The sequence below is a fragment of the Dermacentor variabilis genome, unplaced genomic scaffold, assembly GCF_050947875.1.
Source record: "Dermacentor variabilis isolate Ectoservices unplaced genomic scaffold, ASM5094787v1 scaffold_15, whole genome shotgun sequence".
Lineage (NCBI taxonomy): Eukaryota > Metazoa > Arthropoda > Arachnida > Ixodida > Ixodidae > Dermacentor > Dermacentor variabilis.
The window spans coordinates 8,361,240-8,380,128 of NW_027460313.1; the positions used below are offsets into that span (position 1 = coordinate 8,361,240).

At 43.7% G+C, this 18,889-nt stretch overlaps 1 protein-coding gene across 4 annotated transcripts in view; it reads left to right on the forward strand.

Moving 5' to 3' along the window:
* The window catches only part of LOC142567921 (golgin subfamily A member 1-like), an 82,486-nt gene that overhangs the window by 19,333 nt on the left and 44,264 nt on the right, over nucleotides 1-18,889 (forward strand). For 3 of the 4 annotated variants that reach the window (XM_075678007.1, XM_075678010.1, XM_075678008.1), the window contains 5 exons: nucleotides 1,667-1,870; nucleotides 5,812-5,907; nucleotides 7,673-7,801; nucleotides 15,681-15,776; nucleotides 17,212-17,370. In XM_075678007.1, the coding sequence (XP_075534122.1) occupies nucleotides 1,667-1,870; nucleotides 5,812-5,907; nucleotides 7,673-7,801; nucleotides 15,681-15,776; nucleotides 17,212-17,370 (684 nt within the window). The remainder of the gene's footprint in view (nucleotides 1-1,666; nucleotides 1,871-5,811; nucleotides 5,908-7,672; nucleotides 7,802-15,680; nucleotides 15,777-17,211; nucleotides 17,371-18,889) is intronic. The other variant, XM_075678009.1, reaches the window with a different exon arrangement.

Sequence of the window (18,889 nt, forward strand, 5' to 3'; positions counted from 1 at the left end):
TCTAGGTGGGGCCTCCCTTCTTTTCTAAAGTTGTACCCAACTATATCTATGTTTGTATTTATGTATGTTTGTTTGTATCTAACTGTTTTCCCGCCTGCATGGGTCACTGGGTAGTCAGTGGTTGAATGGGTAGTGCATTGGGCTGCTGTGCTGAGGTAACAGGGTTCAAAATGAACCATCGAACCAACTTAGGTCACGGAGTATGTGGCATTGTGTACGTATGTGCCACTCTTGATCGAGCCTCTTTCACGTTAACATGGGTCACTCACTGTAGATGCGGAACTGGGTAGGTACCGCTGTTCGAAGAAACTTTGATGCCAACCTGGAGGACTGGGTATGTGCTACTCGGTCTATGCTGGTCTCCAGTGAACCTCTTCGATGCCAACTTGGGTCACTGTGTAAGTTCCAGTAGGTGTGTGCCTACGTCTTTAACACCAACTTGGCTGACTAGGTATGTGCCACTAGGAATGTACCGCTCTACAATGATGAAAAAGATCGCCTAATTTCCCCAATGCTGAGCGGAATTGAACCCATGTCACAAGGGTTCCTCAAGGACAGCAACCTGACACATTAGCAGGCTGCACCACAGATGCACTGTATGTATGTGCCGCTTTGCAATGAACGCCTTTCACCCCAATGCTTTAGCAAGCTGCGCCATGAACGCAGTGGGTATGAGGCGCACTTCAATGAACCTCTCACCAACTTGAGTCACTGAGTATGTGCCACTGAGTGTGTGGCAAGCAAGGGAACAATCCTCAGTGTTCGTAGGCACCGGCGCACTATGCTTCTCATCTTGAAGGCCACGTGTAGAGTTCTTGGCTATGCCACTAGATGGCGCTGTGTGTCCAAAAAGTAGCACGAGAGTGGAGCCCCGTTGCCGCACAATGCATTTCTCGACGTTCGCACGCACCAGCACGCCATGCATTTCGGAGGCCACGCGCAAGCTTTGCGGTGGTGGCGCTAGATAGTGCCGAGTGTTCCTAGGGAAATGTGAAAGAGAAGTCCTGCTGCAGTACATGCACACATAACTCGTTTTGACAGTGGCAATATGTTGTGTCACTAAATTGATTCAATGATAACGCATTATTGTCGACACTCAATGTGATATGGGTTAATTTTTTTCTTTCTTAAACAGCATTGCGTTTATGCAAGGTTTTCTTAATTTTTCATTTGTGTGTGTTTGCCAGTACTAAAAGCATGCCAAGAATGCTATCTCATAGCAAGAAACCATTTTATCGAAGATTAAGTTATCAGCCTTATTCGAGTTCGGCTTTCCAAATTCCAATTCTGAGCTTGTTTCTCTCATGAAGGAGCAGAAATGTGTTGATGCAGTGGAGTCGATGTGATGATAAAGAGTTGTATGAGTTCTGTGTCATTTTCAGTGAGCAGCAATGGCTTAGGCATCAAAAACGTAATTGTTTAATCTTTTTGTGATGCATCCACTCGTATTTCAAACATTAAAGGTTGCATGAAGGCTGGTCTGTGTCTAAACTATTTGAAACTGTGCCTTTTTCGTGATGTAAACTTTTATTGCAGTTGGCCTTTTAGTCATCTGGGAACAAATTCTGGCGTTGGGCAAGGGCCGGGAACTATACCTCTGCGAATGCCACAGCATGTAGAATATGAGCTCCACATGGAAGTCATGCCATGCACATGTTCCACGCAGCTGCTGTGCAGCCAGCAGGAGCTCCGGGCAGCTGATGAGCGGTTGCGTCAGCGATCACAAGAGCTGCAGCAAGCACGAGACCGAGCAGCTGAGCTTGAGAAAGCACTGTCCGAGGGTGGTGAGCAAGCTCGTGCTCGTGACCTGGAGAGGGACAAAACTGCTCTCGAAGCAGAAGTAGACCGTCTCAAGCAAGATGCATTGCAGGTCAGTTTGTAGCCACATTTAATAGGTGCTTGTTAAGATGAACTGTTGTGCCACTTGTAAGGAATGCATGTTAACAGACAGTTTGTTAAGACAGCACGCAGGCAGACAACAAAAAATTCAGAGCCAACTTACCGAATCGACTGTAAAGACACAGTGTCGTCTTGCAAGTTGCTGGTCACTGCCATATGTGTGTCATCTCTGCCTGCATCTCATCCTTTTTGAGCTGTTTTCAAGATGCTTTGTGCAAGAGCTATGAGCATGCTGCAATTTCTTATACTATCTGTTCAGTTCTGTTAGCTGCTTCCACTTCTTGCATTAAGCACTTGCAAGCTGCGTCTTGGCATTTAGTTCTGTTAGCTGCTTCCACTTCTTGCATTAAGCACTTGCAAGCTGCGTCTTGGCATTTAGTGAACGAATATTTGGCAAAAATGAATCCTTGGCACAAGAAGTATTTTCAATTTCAATTGTTAGTCCGGACAATGCAGTGAAATGTTTGTGCTGGTCCTATGCTGGACTGCTATAGCCAGAGTAGCTGTTGCTTACCAGCAGGGTGAGTACTCTGCAAGTGTCCACTAAATGGACTTTCCATGTCAGCGTGCACAGAATGGATAGAGCTTGAGAGTCAGCGGTGATGACTGGCGCCTGCCCTAGTGGCTTTGAGCTGTTTCCATCTGTTTTCCAGGCACCGTTCGTGCTGCCATTCGTCAAGCATTGTTCTATGGGTTTCAAAGTTAACAGAAAAGCCAACTGAACAACTTCACTGCTCTTGCTGTGCTGGCTTCAGCTCTGCTGGGAGCACCAACACCTGTAATACTGTTAACTGTATTAACATGTAGTGTTTTAGATACATAGAATCATTGCCAGTGTTGTCCAAAACTAGAACTGCACCAGTTCATTGCGTCACTTTGAGGTAACCAGGGTGTCGGAACAGAATGTTTTTCGTTCTGGTTTTAGTTTCATTTCCCTGAAAAAATTTCCATTCTGGTTTTGCTCCGGAACGAAAAATAAAATGATCCCTAACGGTTCATAACGGTTTTGGTTCGCATGCAAAAATTTTTGAAGCAAAGTAATGATAAGAACATAGTATTTATTTTTCTCAGTGATTTGAGAATAATTTCCCAATTTTTATTTTTCTCAATCTTTTTCAAATATTTTTTTCTCAATCTATTTGTCTATGTGCGCAGTCCCCATTTTGCATGTGGTTTGATACGGTACCGTGAATGTGGTGCAGCTGACGACGAGGGCTTACACTAGTCTTAGTGTCTCATCCTTAGTGAGGCCGTCCTTGCTTCATGCTATTCGAGCTATTATGTGTTATGAATTCTGAGATCATGCTCAGTGCCTTGAGTTATGGCACTGAGCATGGTCTCAGAAGGAGCACGCCATCGAGTGTACTCGCCAAAGTGCGAGACCAAAGTGCGAGACCAAAGTGCGAGATGAAATTATCTTAAACAAACGATAAAACTTCGGTAACAATTTGATGCGTGCAATCAGTGTTATGCAAGCCTCACTATAATATCAGCAATGGATAATAAAATCCTGAAGGTTGTGTCAAGACTTGTTAAGCTGGCTCCTGTAAGCAGAAGGAGTGGCTTTCCCTCATAAATAAGGATCACAAGGTGCTGTACCTTCACGTAACTCTGTTCCACATGGGAGCAAACAATAAGTGCAGGGCTGGTTGTGCCACCTGTTGACAGAGTGCATTCATTGTGGTGGTCGTGTCGATCAAGAATTGGTATATTTAATAAGAGTACTTGTGCAGATTTTGCCTACTATCAGAAACACTTTCTTTGTGTGTAAAGTTCCAGTGCACACCTGCTGTGTCTGGATGCTGCAATGTCTTTCATGCATACTTGCCTTTTTGTTCTTTGTATGTATTACAAGATGGCCGTGTCATTGGGCTTGTTCGTGCATTTTATGTTGACTCAGTCAAAACTACTGGACATTTAAGGAATATAATAACAAGTAGACATAACACGAGCAAACATGGACAAGATTAGCCCAGACTATCAAGTAATTTTAATGAAAGCTTCTTGCCAGAATGCCTTGTGTGCGCCGACTGAAGTTAAGAACAGATGTAGTTGCACTTATATATCAATATCCCACACACCAATCTGGGAAGGACATCTCCAAACTAAATGGTGATGCCGAAGCTGTTCGATTAACAAAAGAGGGAGGGCATTTGTACTGCTTCCAATTCTGCTTGTTGCATGTGTAAGCAGATGGGATTTTTAAAGGGAAGCTATGATTGGGAGCCCTCCCGAACTTTCCTGACTGTGGCTGCTGCTCTCTTGATGAATACCTGGCGTGCAGGGCAGCACTACCATCTTTACTATCCCTACAGGTGTCCAGGCTGCTGGCCTAGTTTTCTACAGAATTACTCAGTCATGAAACAAATGATACCAAATTACCTCATCGCAACAAATATACATCGTTAAGAGCGCACTTTCTTTAATGAAGCAAACCTCTCTATGCCTGTTTTCCTTCGGTTTGAGGTTTGGCGCGTCTGCTCTGTCGGTCTTTTGGCGAGTGAAGTGCACTATACTGTTGCACTATCTCCAGCATCAGCCATCTCTAGTCGGCGCCCCGACCCTGGACACATTGCATTAGCAAAGGGAGCCAATCCCGGCGACAGAATAATGTGCCGTCGCGTGGTGGGGGTCTCCACGTCCTGCCGTCTTCACTGGCAGGCAGGTAATCGCTATGGGGCAAAACGCTGTGCAGAATGTAGTCAGTTGCATGACATTTATTGGACTCTTCACAAAAGCTCCGCTTCTCAGATCGCAACATGTGGGTTGGATTGCCATTTTTTTGTTGGTCTTCATTTTTTTCCCCCCTTTTATATGTGACTGACCTTTATGGTTCTGAGGATATTAAGAACTGTGGTACTTCAACTTTAACCCATGCTTTATAGAAACATGGTTAGCAGAGGCATTGTTTCATTTGCTTTAGCATATCAATAGCTCACTATTATTATGGAGCCACAAGGATAAGGACCTATACCTGGAAAATGTAATAAGCACCATTTGAAAAATTGAGTTGCAAAATCGGTGCTTGTGCAGCTTGCTTCCAACAGATTGATGGGCTGCTGAGAAGGTGACAGCACAGCTTAGCAACTGAGATGACTTCCCTGGGTAGTCTGTTTGCCCATAATACAGGGGCATATCGCACTGTTTAGAACTTTAAACTATGAGCAAGCTTGGAACTTTTGTTTATGTGTTATGGAGTTTATGTGTATAATCCTCATGGTTTGTTTCCACATTGACATGTGGCAATGTGTGCTTGACATTAAAGGGGCATTAAAGAGTACAAAGTTAAGCTGGATTGCTAATTATACTTCTGCAATACCCAAAAAATTGTCTTACTGTGAGCAGAGAGTTTATGATTGGAAAAAGACGCCAAAACAGAAGATGTGTGGCGATGTCACCTTGAAGTTTTATTTACAAGCTCCTCATGACATTAAGGATTTCAACAATTTTTGCCAAAACTAACTCATTGTTTGCAAATAAACAAGGACTACATTGATATCTAAAGGAACCCGATGGTTCAAACAAGTGAGTTTGAAGAATGTCTTCTGCACAAAAATAATGACTAATTTGAATTCATACAAAAATGGATGAATAATTTGAATTTTGTTATGTCACTATTGCCATGCCAATGATGCAGTTTGGCATGAAATTCAAATAAGAAAACTCTGACCTTCGTTTTCATAGCTAGTGATCACATATTCCTTGTTAATTTAGTACAAGGAATCTTGGAAGAATACTGTACCCATCTAAAGTGCTCTTGTGTTGCTTTTGAGTTGAGTAACTCAAGCTTGAGTAATGGACTGTCTGGCCATAGCTTGGTGAAGTTGTGGAGAACTGAGCGTAATAATTCTGAATGAAGTCTTTTGTGCAGAACACTCTCCCCATACACTTGTTTTGCTCTCCATTGTGCAGAATGCTACCCGCATCAGCCAGCTGGAGTGCGAGCTGGGAGGCCTGACTGATGAGCATGATGGTCTCAAGCACACACATGACGTCTACAAATCCAAGGTGTGTCATCCTTGAGGTGGCTTCTTGTCAGCAAAGGAAAAACTGTTGCTGATCAGCTGTTCTTGTAATGCCTCTCTTACGCACAAGAGTTCTGAACTGGGCTAGGTCCGCATGGTCATGTCCGTTTCACCCATTCTGTCATCTGCACTGTTTCGCCATAATGAACTGTGTTAAACATGAATGCTATTCTTGTCATCAGCTTATCAAGACCTCGTAACCTTTTGCATGCCACTTTGTGTGGATAAACATCTGATGTCTTCCTGTTTGTGTTTATATGAAGCCAACAAACAATGATGCCAAGGAATGCATAGAGGAAATTAAATTTGTTTCTTGAGTGAAATGTAGAAATAATAAGGAAAAGGGAAATGACAGTGGAAGAAAAGGCAACTTTACCAGGGCCACGCACGGCTATGGCGGTGGATGTTCTACACCTGATGCCATGGCGCTGGCTACAGTACCAGAGCTAGGTTCAGTGTACATACACCACAGATACCCCTACAAAAGTTAAAGTATCTCCGAAAGTGATCGTCCAAGAATATGACCCCTGTTGCAATGTAATGATCTTTCATGCCTACTTTCTGTTTGACTTGTTCATATTGTCAGGAAACCAACAAAACAGCAACTTCGCAGCACACTGTCATATGGCCCCACTGAAACAAAGAAGCATGTGCTGCACACACTCTAGGAAGTTATGTAGTTCCTTTGTAGCTCCATGCAGACATTGAGAGAAGATGTGGCAATGATTTGGCAGTAACCAGTGAACATGCTCAGAAATGAAAAGCATGCACACTGGGAACTTTGAAGAGGGATGAAGAAATGAATTATCTGGATGTTGTTTCCAAAGAAACTAATTGTTTTTGAATGGCAACTTTATAAGCATCTACCAATAGGATTTACAAGCAAAAGTCATGTTAAGCTTTTGCCACATTGTTGTTACCCTTCATACTTCCTTTACGATGTGCACAAATTACATTTCAAACAGGGAAAATCTAATAAGTGCACCTGTTACGTGTAGTTAGTCACACGAGAGTAGGATGTGCAGTAACTTGTAGCCAGTTTCCTTAGCATGGTGTAGACACCGACCTATGCTATCGTGCATTAACAAGTTCACTGCAGCAGCAACCTTTGAAGTCTGGATTCCTGTGCTGGTTGACCCATCATTGGATCATTGCCCTATTCCTCTGGTGTGTCATGACCCACCTGGTGGTGAACAGGCAATTGTGCTCTGTCGAAACTTTCTCAAGCTTTGGAGGGATGATGCCACGACTTGTCAAATAAGAAGCAACAAGCATTTTTGCTCTCTTTTGATTATAGCAAGGACTTCATTCGGACACTGCAGAAATTCCCTGCGCAGCTGCACAGAAGGAATAACTACTGTGACCCACCCATGACCCAGGTCACAGTGAACACGTTAATCAAGCTGGTAGAAATGCAGGTTAAGCTGGAAGTGTGGCAATGCATGTTTCTTTAGTCGCTTTCAACTTTTGAGTTCACGTTTGAATTTATGCTGACAGTACCACATCCCCTTGTACCTCTCGTACAACGTCCCCTCTCCTGAGCACCACTGCCCTGGCCAGTGAAGGCAAAAGTAGAGATGTGGATTTCAAGGAAATTGAAAGCAAGAGAATCTGGCTGGCACCTGGGTATAGAAGTTTCTTTTGAGGTGTGTTTGCTGCTGTGCCTTTATTTTGTGACTTACTTCAGTGATGTAGGCTTTCTTTTCTGTGTAAGTAAGTGCATTGCTTTGTCACTGTGTCCTGTGCAGGCAGCCACGATGATAGATGAGAAAGACCGCCATATCTCTGACCTGGAGGACAAGGTTCGCACCTTGGAGAAGCGGCTCCAGGGCACTGCACTGACGGGCGATGAGCACATCCAGTCACTTGTGGAGGAGGTTGGGGCATGCATACCTCTTGAAAACAGTGAACTGCCAATGTCAACACTCTGTCATTGTTGTCTGTAGGTGTGCTTATTGAATGATGCCACGCAGCAGAAAATGCATCTATTTCTCTCTTTGAAAGCTCGGCCTAAATGCTTCATGTTAGCTGCATTCTATTATCGGCTCTACAAATCTATAGTAACTGTATTTGTGTAGCTAAGAAAAATGCATCCTGGTCCAAGAATTGAAGGTGGGACTGCTGCACTTCCTGCACCTTGTGCAATTCCAGTGAACTCATTTGATTCAGTTGTGAGCTTTCGTTGCTTTGAGCTGTTGCAATCTGGTTCTCATGTGACCGACTGCTAGCCTCCTGCATTCCCAGGACCACTGCCCTGGAAAGACAGTGATCTCTCACGTTCATTCCCTCATACTAGGACAGCCTTTTCTTCAACTGCTAATTTTGTTTTTCGAGAATGCTGAAATGGGTCACTTCGTAGCATTCCATACAGTCTGGTGGATGGTTATTTTCTTTCCCTATGCAAGGCATACAAACTCTGTCCCATCTGTCTTGAGCGTGCAAGCCTCTGGCACATACTTGCACCATTTGCTGGGCATCATCATTAGATTGAGAGCACTTGCTTCTTAAACGAGCACATGTTGCCTCTGTGTGCTGATATTTGTGCTTCCGAGTAGACAGCCACTGCTGTTGATGGCATGTGTCTGGCAATAGGCTGCACCTCTATTTAATGACCTTGCAACTGATGAGGCATCCTTGAAGCACTGTGGTGTCATTGATAATGAAAACCTGTGTGGAACACTGCTAAATGAGAAGTACAGTCAGCCACAAAAGTTTGCAGGATATGGAACTTGCAAACATGCTGAATTCCCACAAAGCCTGTGCATGTAGCCTCAAATTCAAAGTTTAGTTTTTGTGATCGGCTCAGTGATCCATTAAGGGAGGACACGGCCTTTGAAAACTGAAAAATTGAAAAAAAGTCGATTTTAAAAACCACATATTCGGGCAGTATGCCTTATAAACTACCATTTCTGTAAAATTTCAACGTCTAATTCATTGCGAAACTATTTCAAATAATGTTTATAACGAGCCGTGGTAGCCCTCGAGTGGCAAGCGAGCACTCAATATACCTCTACTTGGCGCGAATTCCATTTCTCCACTGCGCCCCCGGGCTCCGCCATTTTGGTGTTGTTTTGTTCGTGAATTCTTGTGCTTTTTTTTTCCCTACCACTCGCTGTGGCGGCGGCAGCGTGGGAAAGGCGTAAATCGTTCACGATTGGAGGGCTCGCGAGAGCTTTCAAGTTTCCCGCGGCTGAGACGCGAAGCTGAGATGGGGCAAAGCGCGCGCTCCTCAAGGACGCGGGGGAGCCCGCGACTCCCATTGGCTGCTGCATGCGATGACGTAGTGGTCTCCTGCATAATTCGTCCGGCCGTTACTGGCATGGGGCTCACACGAGGCAGGCTTACTGCTACTGAATTAATCCTCAAACTGAATTCAAACTGCTATGCAAAATAATGCAACTGTTTTTGGCTTACAATGAGCACATTTACAGTTGCTGAACAATTCTTGGTCATGGACAATGCCGTAAAGATGTCCAAACAAGCAGACAGATTCGAAAAAAAAAGGATTATGATGGCAAAATTGATTTAGTTTTTTATAGCACCAGCACAGAGGAAACTTCGTTTACACTTTTTGTCAGTGCTGTGCTCCACTGAAATAAACTTTACTTGAAGTTTTGTTATGGCCGAAGCTGTGGGGGCATTTTGTGTCCATCCATCGTGCAGCCTCAAGTGCATCATGGTTTGTCGTGAAGTGTAGATACCACTCTGCAGAACTGTTAGTTTAGGCCTAGCTGCGCAAAATACATTTGGAGCTTTATTAGCTTTATACCTACACATGAGCTTTCGCTGTTATGTTTAGCAAGCACAAAAACAAACTTTGTAGGCATTTGCAGTAGTTGCTGGCCGATCAGCCGCAGACCCAAACTCCGTTTCACGTATGTGCCAATCAGTCTGGTCCATATACGCATGATCTGATGCCTGATTGCTGATGTGGTTTGCTGCTACAAATATTTTACAGGCAAACTTCTCGCTACGGCCTGCTGCCCACCACACATGTCGACTAGGCCTAACCAGCACCACTTTAATTGTCAGGTCCACCGACCAAAGTTGTGGTGTGGTGCTGAGGGAGGTGATGATAATAATTCCATTGTAGGCATGACAACTGCCATATTTATTCGAATATGCGCTGACCTTTTTTTTTTCTCCTGAAAATTTTACCAAAGATAAGCTATCAACCAGCATTTGTGGCCAAAGAATCCCGACCTAACAAAGCTAGGAAAAGTATTGAGCTAACTGAGTTCCTCCATCACACCCGTTGTGAGGCCAGTCTGGAGATTATTCAGGCTGACTTTAAGGAATGATGCATATCCAGTGAACTCGATGACCCAAGGATGACGTCGTTTGGGGTGCCAAGGGCGAGTTCTCTGGCAGTTCTGATGAGGATGCAGTTTGTGGCAACAACTAGTGAAATTTAGCAGCCGAGCTTACGTTAAATGAACGTGTGTTTTGTTCAAAGCGTTTCATTTTTATAAAAAGATATGGCTTGACAGGTATTTGATTATTTCTTTTATTTTCTTTTGGCGAGTTCAACATATAGAGGTCGACCTATGTTCGTGTTCGACCTATTTTCGAGTAAATACGGTAGTTTCATCCATCAGTGACTAGCAGAAATTTAGTAGGACATGGGAATGCGGGTGACTCTTAATGCATGAAACTCTCTTTTTTTTTCCTACATTTTTGCACTCCACTCCAAAATGGGGGAGCAGACCTTATACAAGCAAATACGGTATTTGCAATGCTCCTAGGTACTGTAGGAGGGCTTGCCATTGGTCAGTTTTTAATACTGCCGTAGTGCACTGCCCCATACTTAAGTACTGGGAAGATGGGGGGGGGGCACTGTCCAGAGCTCCGTTCAGTCTGTCAGCTTGTGACAGTGCATGCTGCATGGCCAGGAGCTCCAGCAATCAGGTTCCCTGCTTCTGTCAGTGTGGCGACACATGTGGTAGTCCCAGGCAGCTCCCGAGATCCTTCCTGTGGTGCAGCGCAAGGTGCTTCTATTGTGGTTTGAAGACTGTAACAAGCTGCAGCACGTAAAGTGTCACTTCAACCACAGTGGCATTACACAAGTGCAGCATATAGCCCTGCAAGCTGCCTTGCCCGCACGCCTGTGAACGGCTGCCATGGCACGCACTGAATTTTGTTGCTTCTTGGCTGGGGCATGGAAAATGCAACTGCTGTTGATGTCTAATTCCAGATACTAAACTGAGTGCCTCCACGGGAGGTCTGCAACGGGCAGTATTATAGTGGTGTTTGTGATGCACGTCCAAGTGCCATGGACCATGGCAGTGGGCTTTTCGGTGGATAAACTCAGCTCAAGTGCATGCAATCATGCGTCGACAGTTTCAGGAGCCACCTGCAGGCAAGTGATACAGTGCTGTTGCATTCATGCCAGTAAAAGAGCTTGAACCTCTTTAAACTGCGGAGCGCTATATTGGAAGATGTGAACTGCCAGGCTCGACATGAAACACTTAAAGCGTATAAGCCGACAATGGGTGCTCAGTAGTTCTTCAAGTAAATGCTTATTAAATTGGCCAACCCTTCTAGCAGGTTGTTACGACTCACAAGTTCCGTTGTGTGCGAGAATGGGGATGGACAATGGGTATGTGCTTGTAACGATGGCCACCTCGGCAGAGACGTTTTCACTTCTGAAGTCAGCCATGCCAGTTGCATTCCATGGCTGAAAAGTTGTTTCAAAGGCTCTGCGGAATCAAAATTTCTAGTGACTCTCGCAGTTCAGCTGTTAGGTCAACTGCTTGCTAAAGCTAGATAAAGTACATAAACATGGAGAGTGGGAAAGATGATGGCCTCAAGGAGAGATATCAGTGAGTTCAGCTGCACGTCTCATTGTTCGCTAATGAATGCCGTTACCTTCTCGGTGAGCGATAACCGCGGCTGTGAACGACACGTGAAACATACATTTGGTACTTAGCCAAGCAGAGTACAACATTCTTCGAGTGCTAGAAATTATTTGTGGAGCACAATGTGCATACTTTTGACTTCTTTGTACAGCCTTGGCCAGCGCGAGACTACGTAGACATGCAGATGCACAAGAAAGATCGATGTATAGTTCAGTACAAACCGTCCTTGTTCATCATTCAGAAGCATCAATGTCCCCACCTGCCGTTAAAAAAGCAGCAAACTGAGCACAATGTTAAATGCTGGCTTCTTTCGTTGCCACAGACTAGGAGTTTGAAGTTGTAATTTATGTAATACAATGTAAATTTGTGCTCTTTTAGACATTATAGATTACATATGCCACAGTTCGCTTACAACCACCAGCCTTGTAGTAAAGGAACTGAAGCAAAATGAAAATTAACTGATCTTGCTGCTGTCAAAGTAACGATTGTGGAAGCTTCGCAGACCTTACGCTTACGCACAGATTCTCACTGATTACCTCTGTCTTTAATACGTTCATGAACATTCCCCCATATGTGTGTAATTCATTCGTAAATTTCTGCCACCTCTTGATAAAACTTGCACGAGTGCCATGCAGACAAGTCATAAGTACCGTGCAGCATATCACCACGGGGCAAGATCAAATGGACTGCGCCAAACCACTTTGCGAATCCTTATAAATTTTTGTCTCCAAAGTGGAACTGAACCGTAATGAAGTCTGAGCATGTTGAACCTGGACCAAACTGGCATTTTTTTCGGTTCGATGCCTTGGTCCATTCCACTGTGATCTGCACTTTTGATGGCCATATTTACCTTTGTTCATCTCGTTCTCAGCTGTCCCGTGTACACTGCACTTGCTGCATGTTTCAGCTAGCAACCTTTGAACTTGCAGCCAAAGTTTAAGCTATCTGTCATCGAGTCCTCAGTAGAAATTGTGGGACTGGGCAGGGCAGGACACCACTTCATCAAAAATTTGAAAAAAAAAATAAATAAATTATTCGATGCTACTATTTGAAGTGGCCAAACTTTTTCTGCTGTCCATCAGGGCAAGCCTTTAATGACTTTGTCTCATCATCATTGTCGGCCTGCTTTTATGTCCACTGCAGGATGAAGGCCTCTCTCCCATCAATAGCCACTTCTCCTATAGCCGATTCCTTCCTACGCCTGCAAATTTCCTAATCTCATCAGAACACCAAATCCTCCACTGCAGGCGTCAGTGTTTCCCTTGGCAACCATTCTGCTGCTCTGACAGAACACTTGCTCTGTGCACAGAATGACCTGTCCCAACTCCTATCATTGTGTGGTGGCAGCACTACTGAGATGAAGACAGAAGGAAGCAGAAAAAGGATTCCTTCTGCCTTCATCTAAGTAGTGCTGCCGCTATATAATGAATGTCCAACAACTTGCCCCACATTTCTGTTGTGATCCCAACTTCCCCTTAACCTCGTCTAGACCATCAGCTACCCCTGTTTGCTCTCCAACACATGTTGCCATCTCCTTTTCTATTAGTGTTATGCTCATCATCTTCCTGTTTCATCTTTGTTTCCAGCTTCTATTCTGAGTTTGTCTAAAGGAGAGTAAATGTCTCTCATTTGCCCCTATGTGCAGAGCTGGTTGAATTTTTTTCTGCCAAGATGGGCAATGCATAAAAATGAATGTATAATGATTATAATGATCACCCTTAGGAAAAATCCAGCTTGCCAAAATGCCGCCACGGTGTGTGCTGGCAAGGTCTCGTCTGCACATGGAGCTCTCCTACATGATGTAGGAGAGCTACATGTACATGATGTGCTAGTCTGTAAAGTGCTCCTCATGAAATCTTAAGTGTTCTTTCTGTGCCGCTTCCCTCTAAAATGCTTCAAAGCCTTGAGGATACAACAAACAGACGAACCAACCAACAAAGAAACATAGAAATTAGGGGCTAGGGGGCAACGCGTAGAAATATGTTAAGGCACTCTAATGATCACAGATATGTTTCTTTGGGCTAGTTAATGCAACATTGCAAGTACATACAGTGCAAGAAGACTAAGCGAGGAGCGAGATAGGACAGCTCTCCATCCTGTTTCGCTCCTTGCTGTGTCTTTGTCCTCTCATGCTGTCGTATTTGCAAGGACTCTAATGCTGGCATTTTGCAGTGGAAACGTGCACAGCCACAATAGCATGAATGGCCACATTTTTACATGCCAGTAAAATAAACATGCGTGACCTTTATACAAACATGTAACTTGCATACCTTCTTATTTATTCCTCGGAAACCTGTAAAGAGGATGTTTTATAAGATTGTGACGAAAACTGGAAAGTATGGCATTTTTTTTTTATTTTTCACTTACATGATAGTGCAGTATAGTATTTGACTTCAGCAGAGTATTTAACACAAGCAGAGAACGAATCACTTTGTCTGAATCATTACAAGTGTGTTCTTGATCAGGTATTGTTCACAAGAAGTGAAATATAAAAGCTGACAAGCATTCTATATAGGAGAAAAAAAGTGGAACCTATATATGCCACTGTCCTTGCAGGTCATTTTTATCAAGAAGAGCATTACATGGCCTCATGGGCCGCTTCTCTCTCCTTGTGGCTGCCTGTAAAATGATCAGAAGCAGCCTTGCATGTTTTGAATCTTTTCATTTTACTTATTGAGCATGTTTTGTACCAGCATCTTCATTCATGGCTGACCAGTATCACTAAGGTTCTCAGAAAACAGATGCTTCTTGGAAAGCCTCAAAGGCTATGCGTTTCTCATATGCAATGCTGTGATGTGTTGGTAAGGTTAATAATTGGATAATCTATTTTGGTAGGTGTGGGCATGGCAAATTGGGATGCCTAATCTCACCAAAACCATAAAAACATGTTTCTGGGTATCTTCAGTGAGCATATATAAGAGAAAAAGTAGCTTGGTCTTTTAGTGTGTCTTTATTCTAGTGCAAGAAAGAAATATTGGTAAAAAGAGCCTCCATTTGTTACTGTGGTGCCTTGATGAAAGACAAAAAAAATAACTAAACATAGTGGAAAATAGAGAAGTAAACAATCAGCAGAATAATTCTACCTTGTTGATTGATAAGAAAAAAAAAAGAAAATGTTCCAGAGAGTTTTGGAAACATAGCGACACAAGAAAGTTCAATTGTAGTTGTTGTATTTCACCACTATGGAGCAGTGAAGTTGCTGGGAAGAGTGGGATGTTTAAAGGTTTAAAGAGTGGATGTTTAAAGGTTTAAAGGCCAACTGCAATGAAATTTCAATTTGCCTAGATCATAACACAGCTTAATTGTTATTGCTGCATATTTTAATTAACACTTCTTAAATGGCACTTTAGTAGACGACTGGGGCACCTGGCGGTTAATGGATTTGACATAGACCCCAGAACTTGGCCTCCAAGATTTTCAGTGCACTGCGGGTGCCACCCAGTCTCTCAGGACATGCCCAGGCACTGTGCTGGTTCTGAACGTTAATGAGTTCTATTTCTATTCCATTTCTGGTGAGCAGTAACGGAGGTGTTTCTTTAGTTTTGATATCAAAGATGTCTAGTTTTGTGAGCTTATTGTGCTGCATTGACTTGCATTTCAAGCGTAGAATTTTGCATGGAAGCTGCTCGATACATGCACTATCTGAAACCAGGCTTTTTATGCTGTGCAAACGGTCAATGCAGTTGGCATTTAAGCCCCATAAGTTTGTCAGTCATTCTTTCTCTTTTTCTAAAATATTGGAGCATTGAAGAAAAGGGCTTTGCCGCATTAGTATATCACATTCCCTCTGTCCTTTGTCAGAGAGGATGACTATACTTTTCCCCAGACAGTGCGCTTCCTTCATCACCTTTCTGGACTGCAGATTCTGTCGTTCCAATCTGTGATGTTTGTGCTGCAGCGCAAGGAGCTAGAAAAGAAGCTGGACGAGTCTCGACAGCACCTGTCCGAGGTCAAGACATCCTGGAGTGACAAAATCAACAATCTTGAAGCTCAGGTACAGCTTAGTGTAGGACATTTTCCAGGACTGTCTGAGCGGTAATGCCTTTCCAATAGATGCCTTGCTCTCAGGAGCCAAATAAATGCTATCGCTGACCGAATAGTCCTGGCCAAAAATTGTAAATGGGGCATGGTGAGAATATATAGATGCATCCAGACAGGAGAATGTTTTGAAGAGAAACTTAAAGGGGAGCATGATCAGTCTGCACTTTGTCATGCCCTCCTTCGTTGCTGTGCTTTCTTACCGGTGAAAGGGTTTTCTATGTCCATAACAGCTGCCATGCTGGCTTGCAGCATCAGCCACGCTTGACAATTGCTATGAGGACTATCGCAATTAAAACAGTGACAATATGGTCCCGACACGTGTGCGCTAGCAGACAAGTTTTGTATTAACTGCTTACCTACTAACTCTTGAGAACTTTCCGCAGTGTTTACGAAATTGGACTCATTCTACTACATTACGAATCTTGTGACAAGTTTTGCGAAAAATCAGTGCTATTTGGAAAAACATGTTAGAAGATGTTGAAAGATGGGGTAGTACAAGTTGCAAGGAATGCGTGCGAAAATGAAATTGCAATAGTACCAGTACCGCCCCCTTGTGGCAGCATGAGATGCCATATACCACAAGAATAGCCTCCTATACATACTGTATATACTTTTCAGTGCCTGTGCCTGAAGTTCTTGAAGATTGCAGTGGTAATGCTAATACTCTTGTGAATCCTTCCCAGTGATGCTGAATGTGAATGGATATTTAATACTGTGAACAAGACCCCTGCAGAGTTTCACTGGTAGGTACACAGCCACACCTTTGGAATTATTCTGGTAGTGAAAGCACACTACAGGGGCACTTGCTTTCAAGCAAATTTATTCAGCAAGTTCCTGAAGCAGGCAGAAGCGGCAACAACCTAGTCGCTGACGTCTCTGGGATCTAAAAATGAAGTGTTGAATGACATTTTGCTTGTCAGTTTCAACTGTTCTAAAGTTACCGGCTGTGCCATCCTCTCCGACCCTGCTGTTGTGTCCACAGGAATTTTCGCAGATTTTAAACTTCACAGGTTGGCAGGTGTGTAACTGGAAACTGAAGTGGTGTGTGCTCTCACATCACTGGTTTGTGAGCCTACGCTTTGAGCTGGGAGGTTATGTGATTATCAGCTGTGATCGCTGCTGTGTGGTGTTCAAATCTATCCATCTTTTGTTGCTTGTTCTGAAGCAGAGCCAGGACTGGTCTCAGTTAACGTTGTTGTCATTAATTATTCGTCACGTTGGGCATTTTTAGTTTCATTTGATCAGTATTGGGCACAAAGTTAATTATCAAAGCATTAAAAATCCAGAAGCAAAAAGTTATTGTTGGTATTTCTTTAAGCTGGGGCCATCAGTGCATAAACCACTGCTTTGTAGATTGAATCCAGAGTTTGCTCTTTTCCTTTGTGCAGATCTTCAATCTGAATCAGAAGATGGCTGAGGACTCCCAGGAGTGCAGTCGCATGGAGAAGCTGCTTGCAGAGGCCCAGCAGCGCCTGAAGGATCAGCAGCAGCAGTGCGCCAAGCTCGAAGAGCAGCTGCTGGCCAGGGACACTGAGATGGCAAATATGGTGAGGCTGCCTCTGACCTCCAAGGGCCTCTTTGCGCTAACAGAAATTATGGTGTGCTAAATAAGAAAAGCAAAACCAATGCACGTTGTCCAACAGTCAAGAGACTCTCAGAATGCTGTCAAAAAGCTAGTAGTTTGGCATTGTGATTTTTCGAAACCAGTCTGCCTTTTCAAACGTCAGGGATCAGAATATGGCAGAAGTGCAAATGCACAGCCTCCTTGAGCTAATTTTCATTTCAGCACATAAACAACAACCGCTGCACACCTTTGTGGGAGAAAATGTGAAGTTTCACATTGTGAGGATGTGCAGTATTTGCATAGTGTGAACTGCAGGACAACGGTTTCTGTGCATTGTACATGATCTTTCCACTTAGCAGTGCTCAAAACAACCACAGGGGGAACATTTCGAGGGCAGAATTATGCAACAAAATATAGCATTTCTTATTTTTGGTTTAGTTTAAACAGCGGCTATCCAATATGTGCCTGTGCTCATCTTTCTGTTTTGCTTTTGCTTTCTAAGGAGTTGCAAACATGGATCTTAAAGGGGCCCTGAACCACTTTTTGTCGAAGTGGAGAAATGCATTTGCAGTGAAAATAGGCTGTTTCAGAAATACTTTGCCGAAATACGTGTTCAATGCATTTAGCAGAAGCGAAGTTATGGGCAATCAAACACGGCCTCCGCTGTGCTCTCGTTCCTTCTTCAATGCCTTGCACTGCGATGGCTACGGCGCAGTGGGGCGTGCCCACAATGCTCTGCCTTCGAAGTGTCACCGTGGTGTGCAGTTCAAATTTAATTTGGATGTTAACGTAGACACCACGACTTCCGCCTTTGGTGCATATGATGAGCTAAACTTAAGCCAAATGCTGTTGTCCTCAGTGTGCCGTAGTGCTCTTAGCCAGTGGACTCGTGGCGGCACTCTGTGGCGGCTGCAGTATCTGCGCCATGTAGCCGACCGCAGCCTGATGTCAGCTATTGGCCAATAGCAGCCATCTAAGGGAATGACGAAATAAAGCGTCCGATGATGAAATAAAGCGTCCAGAAGAGAGTGAGGACAATGCTTTCTCTTGTAAAGAGAGCGTTTGAGAGAAATTTGACTTCACGATCCGCTTGCGAGCTCCACGCACCATGTACGACAGCAAAACTTGGCTGAGATGTTCACAGCAGCATATGTTACTCGCGGACTATTTTATTTCACCAAGCTTGAAGGGTGGTTCAGGGCCCTTTTAAAAACATTTGTGGAAGGGCAGTATTAAATATGCAGCAACTGTGTAGAGACTGTGTAGGGGGTGTGGTTAAACAAGGTTAGTAGCATCACAAAGTATTTTATTAGGCACTAAACATTGCCTATGTACAGTACACACATAAAAAAATCGCATGCACATATCTGTGAGACTGCAGGTACGAGATATTTGGCATGACTTCAGACAAGGAATTGTGTTGAAAGTTCTGTTATTGAACGGACACCAAATATTTTGTCCCTTCTGTGGAATAGCACTGAAAACACATAATGGACAGGCAA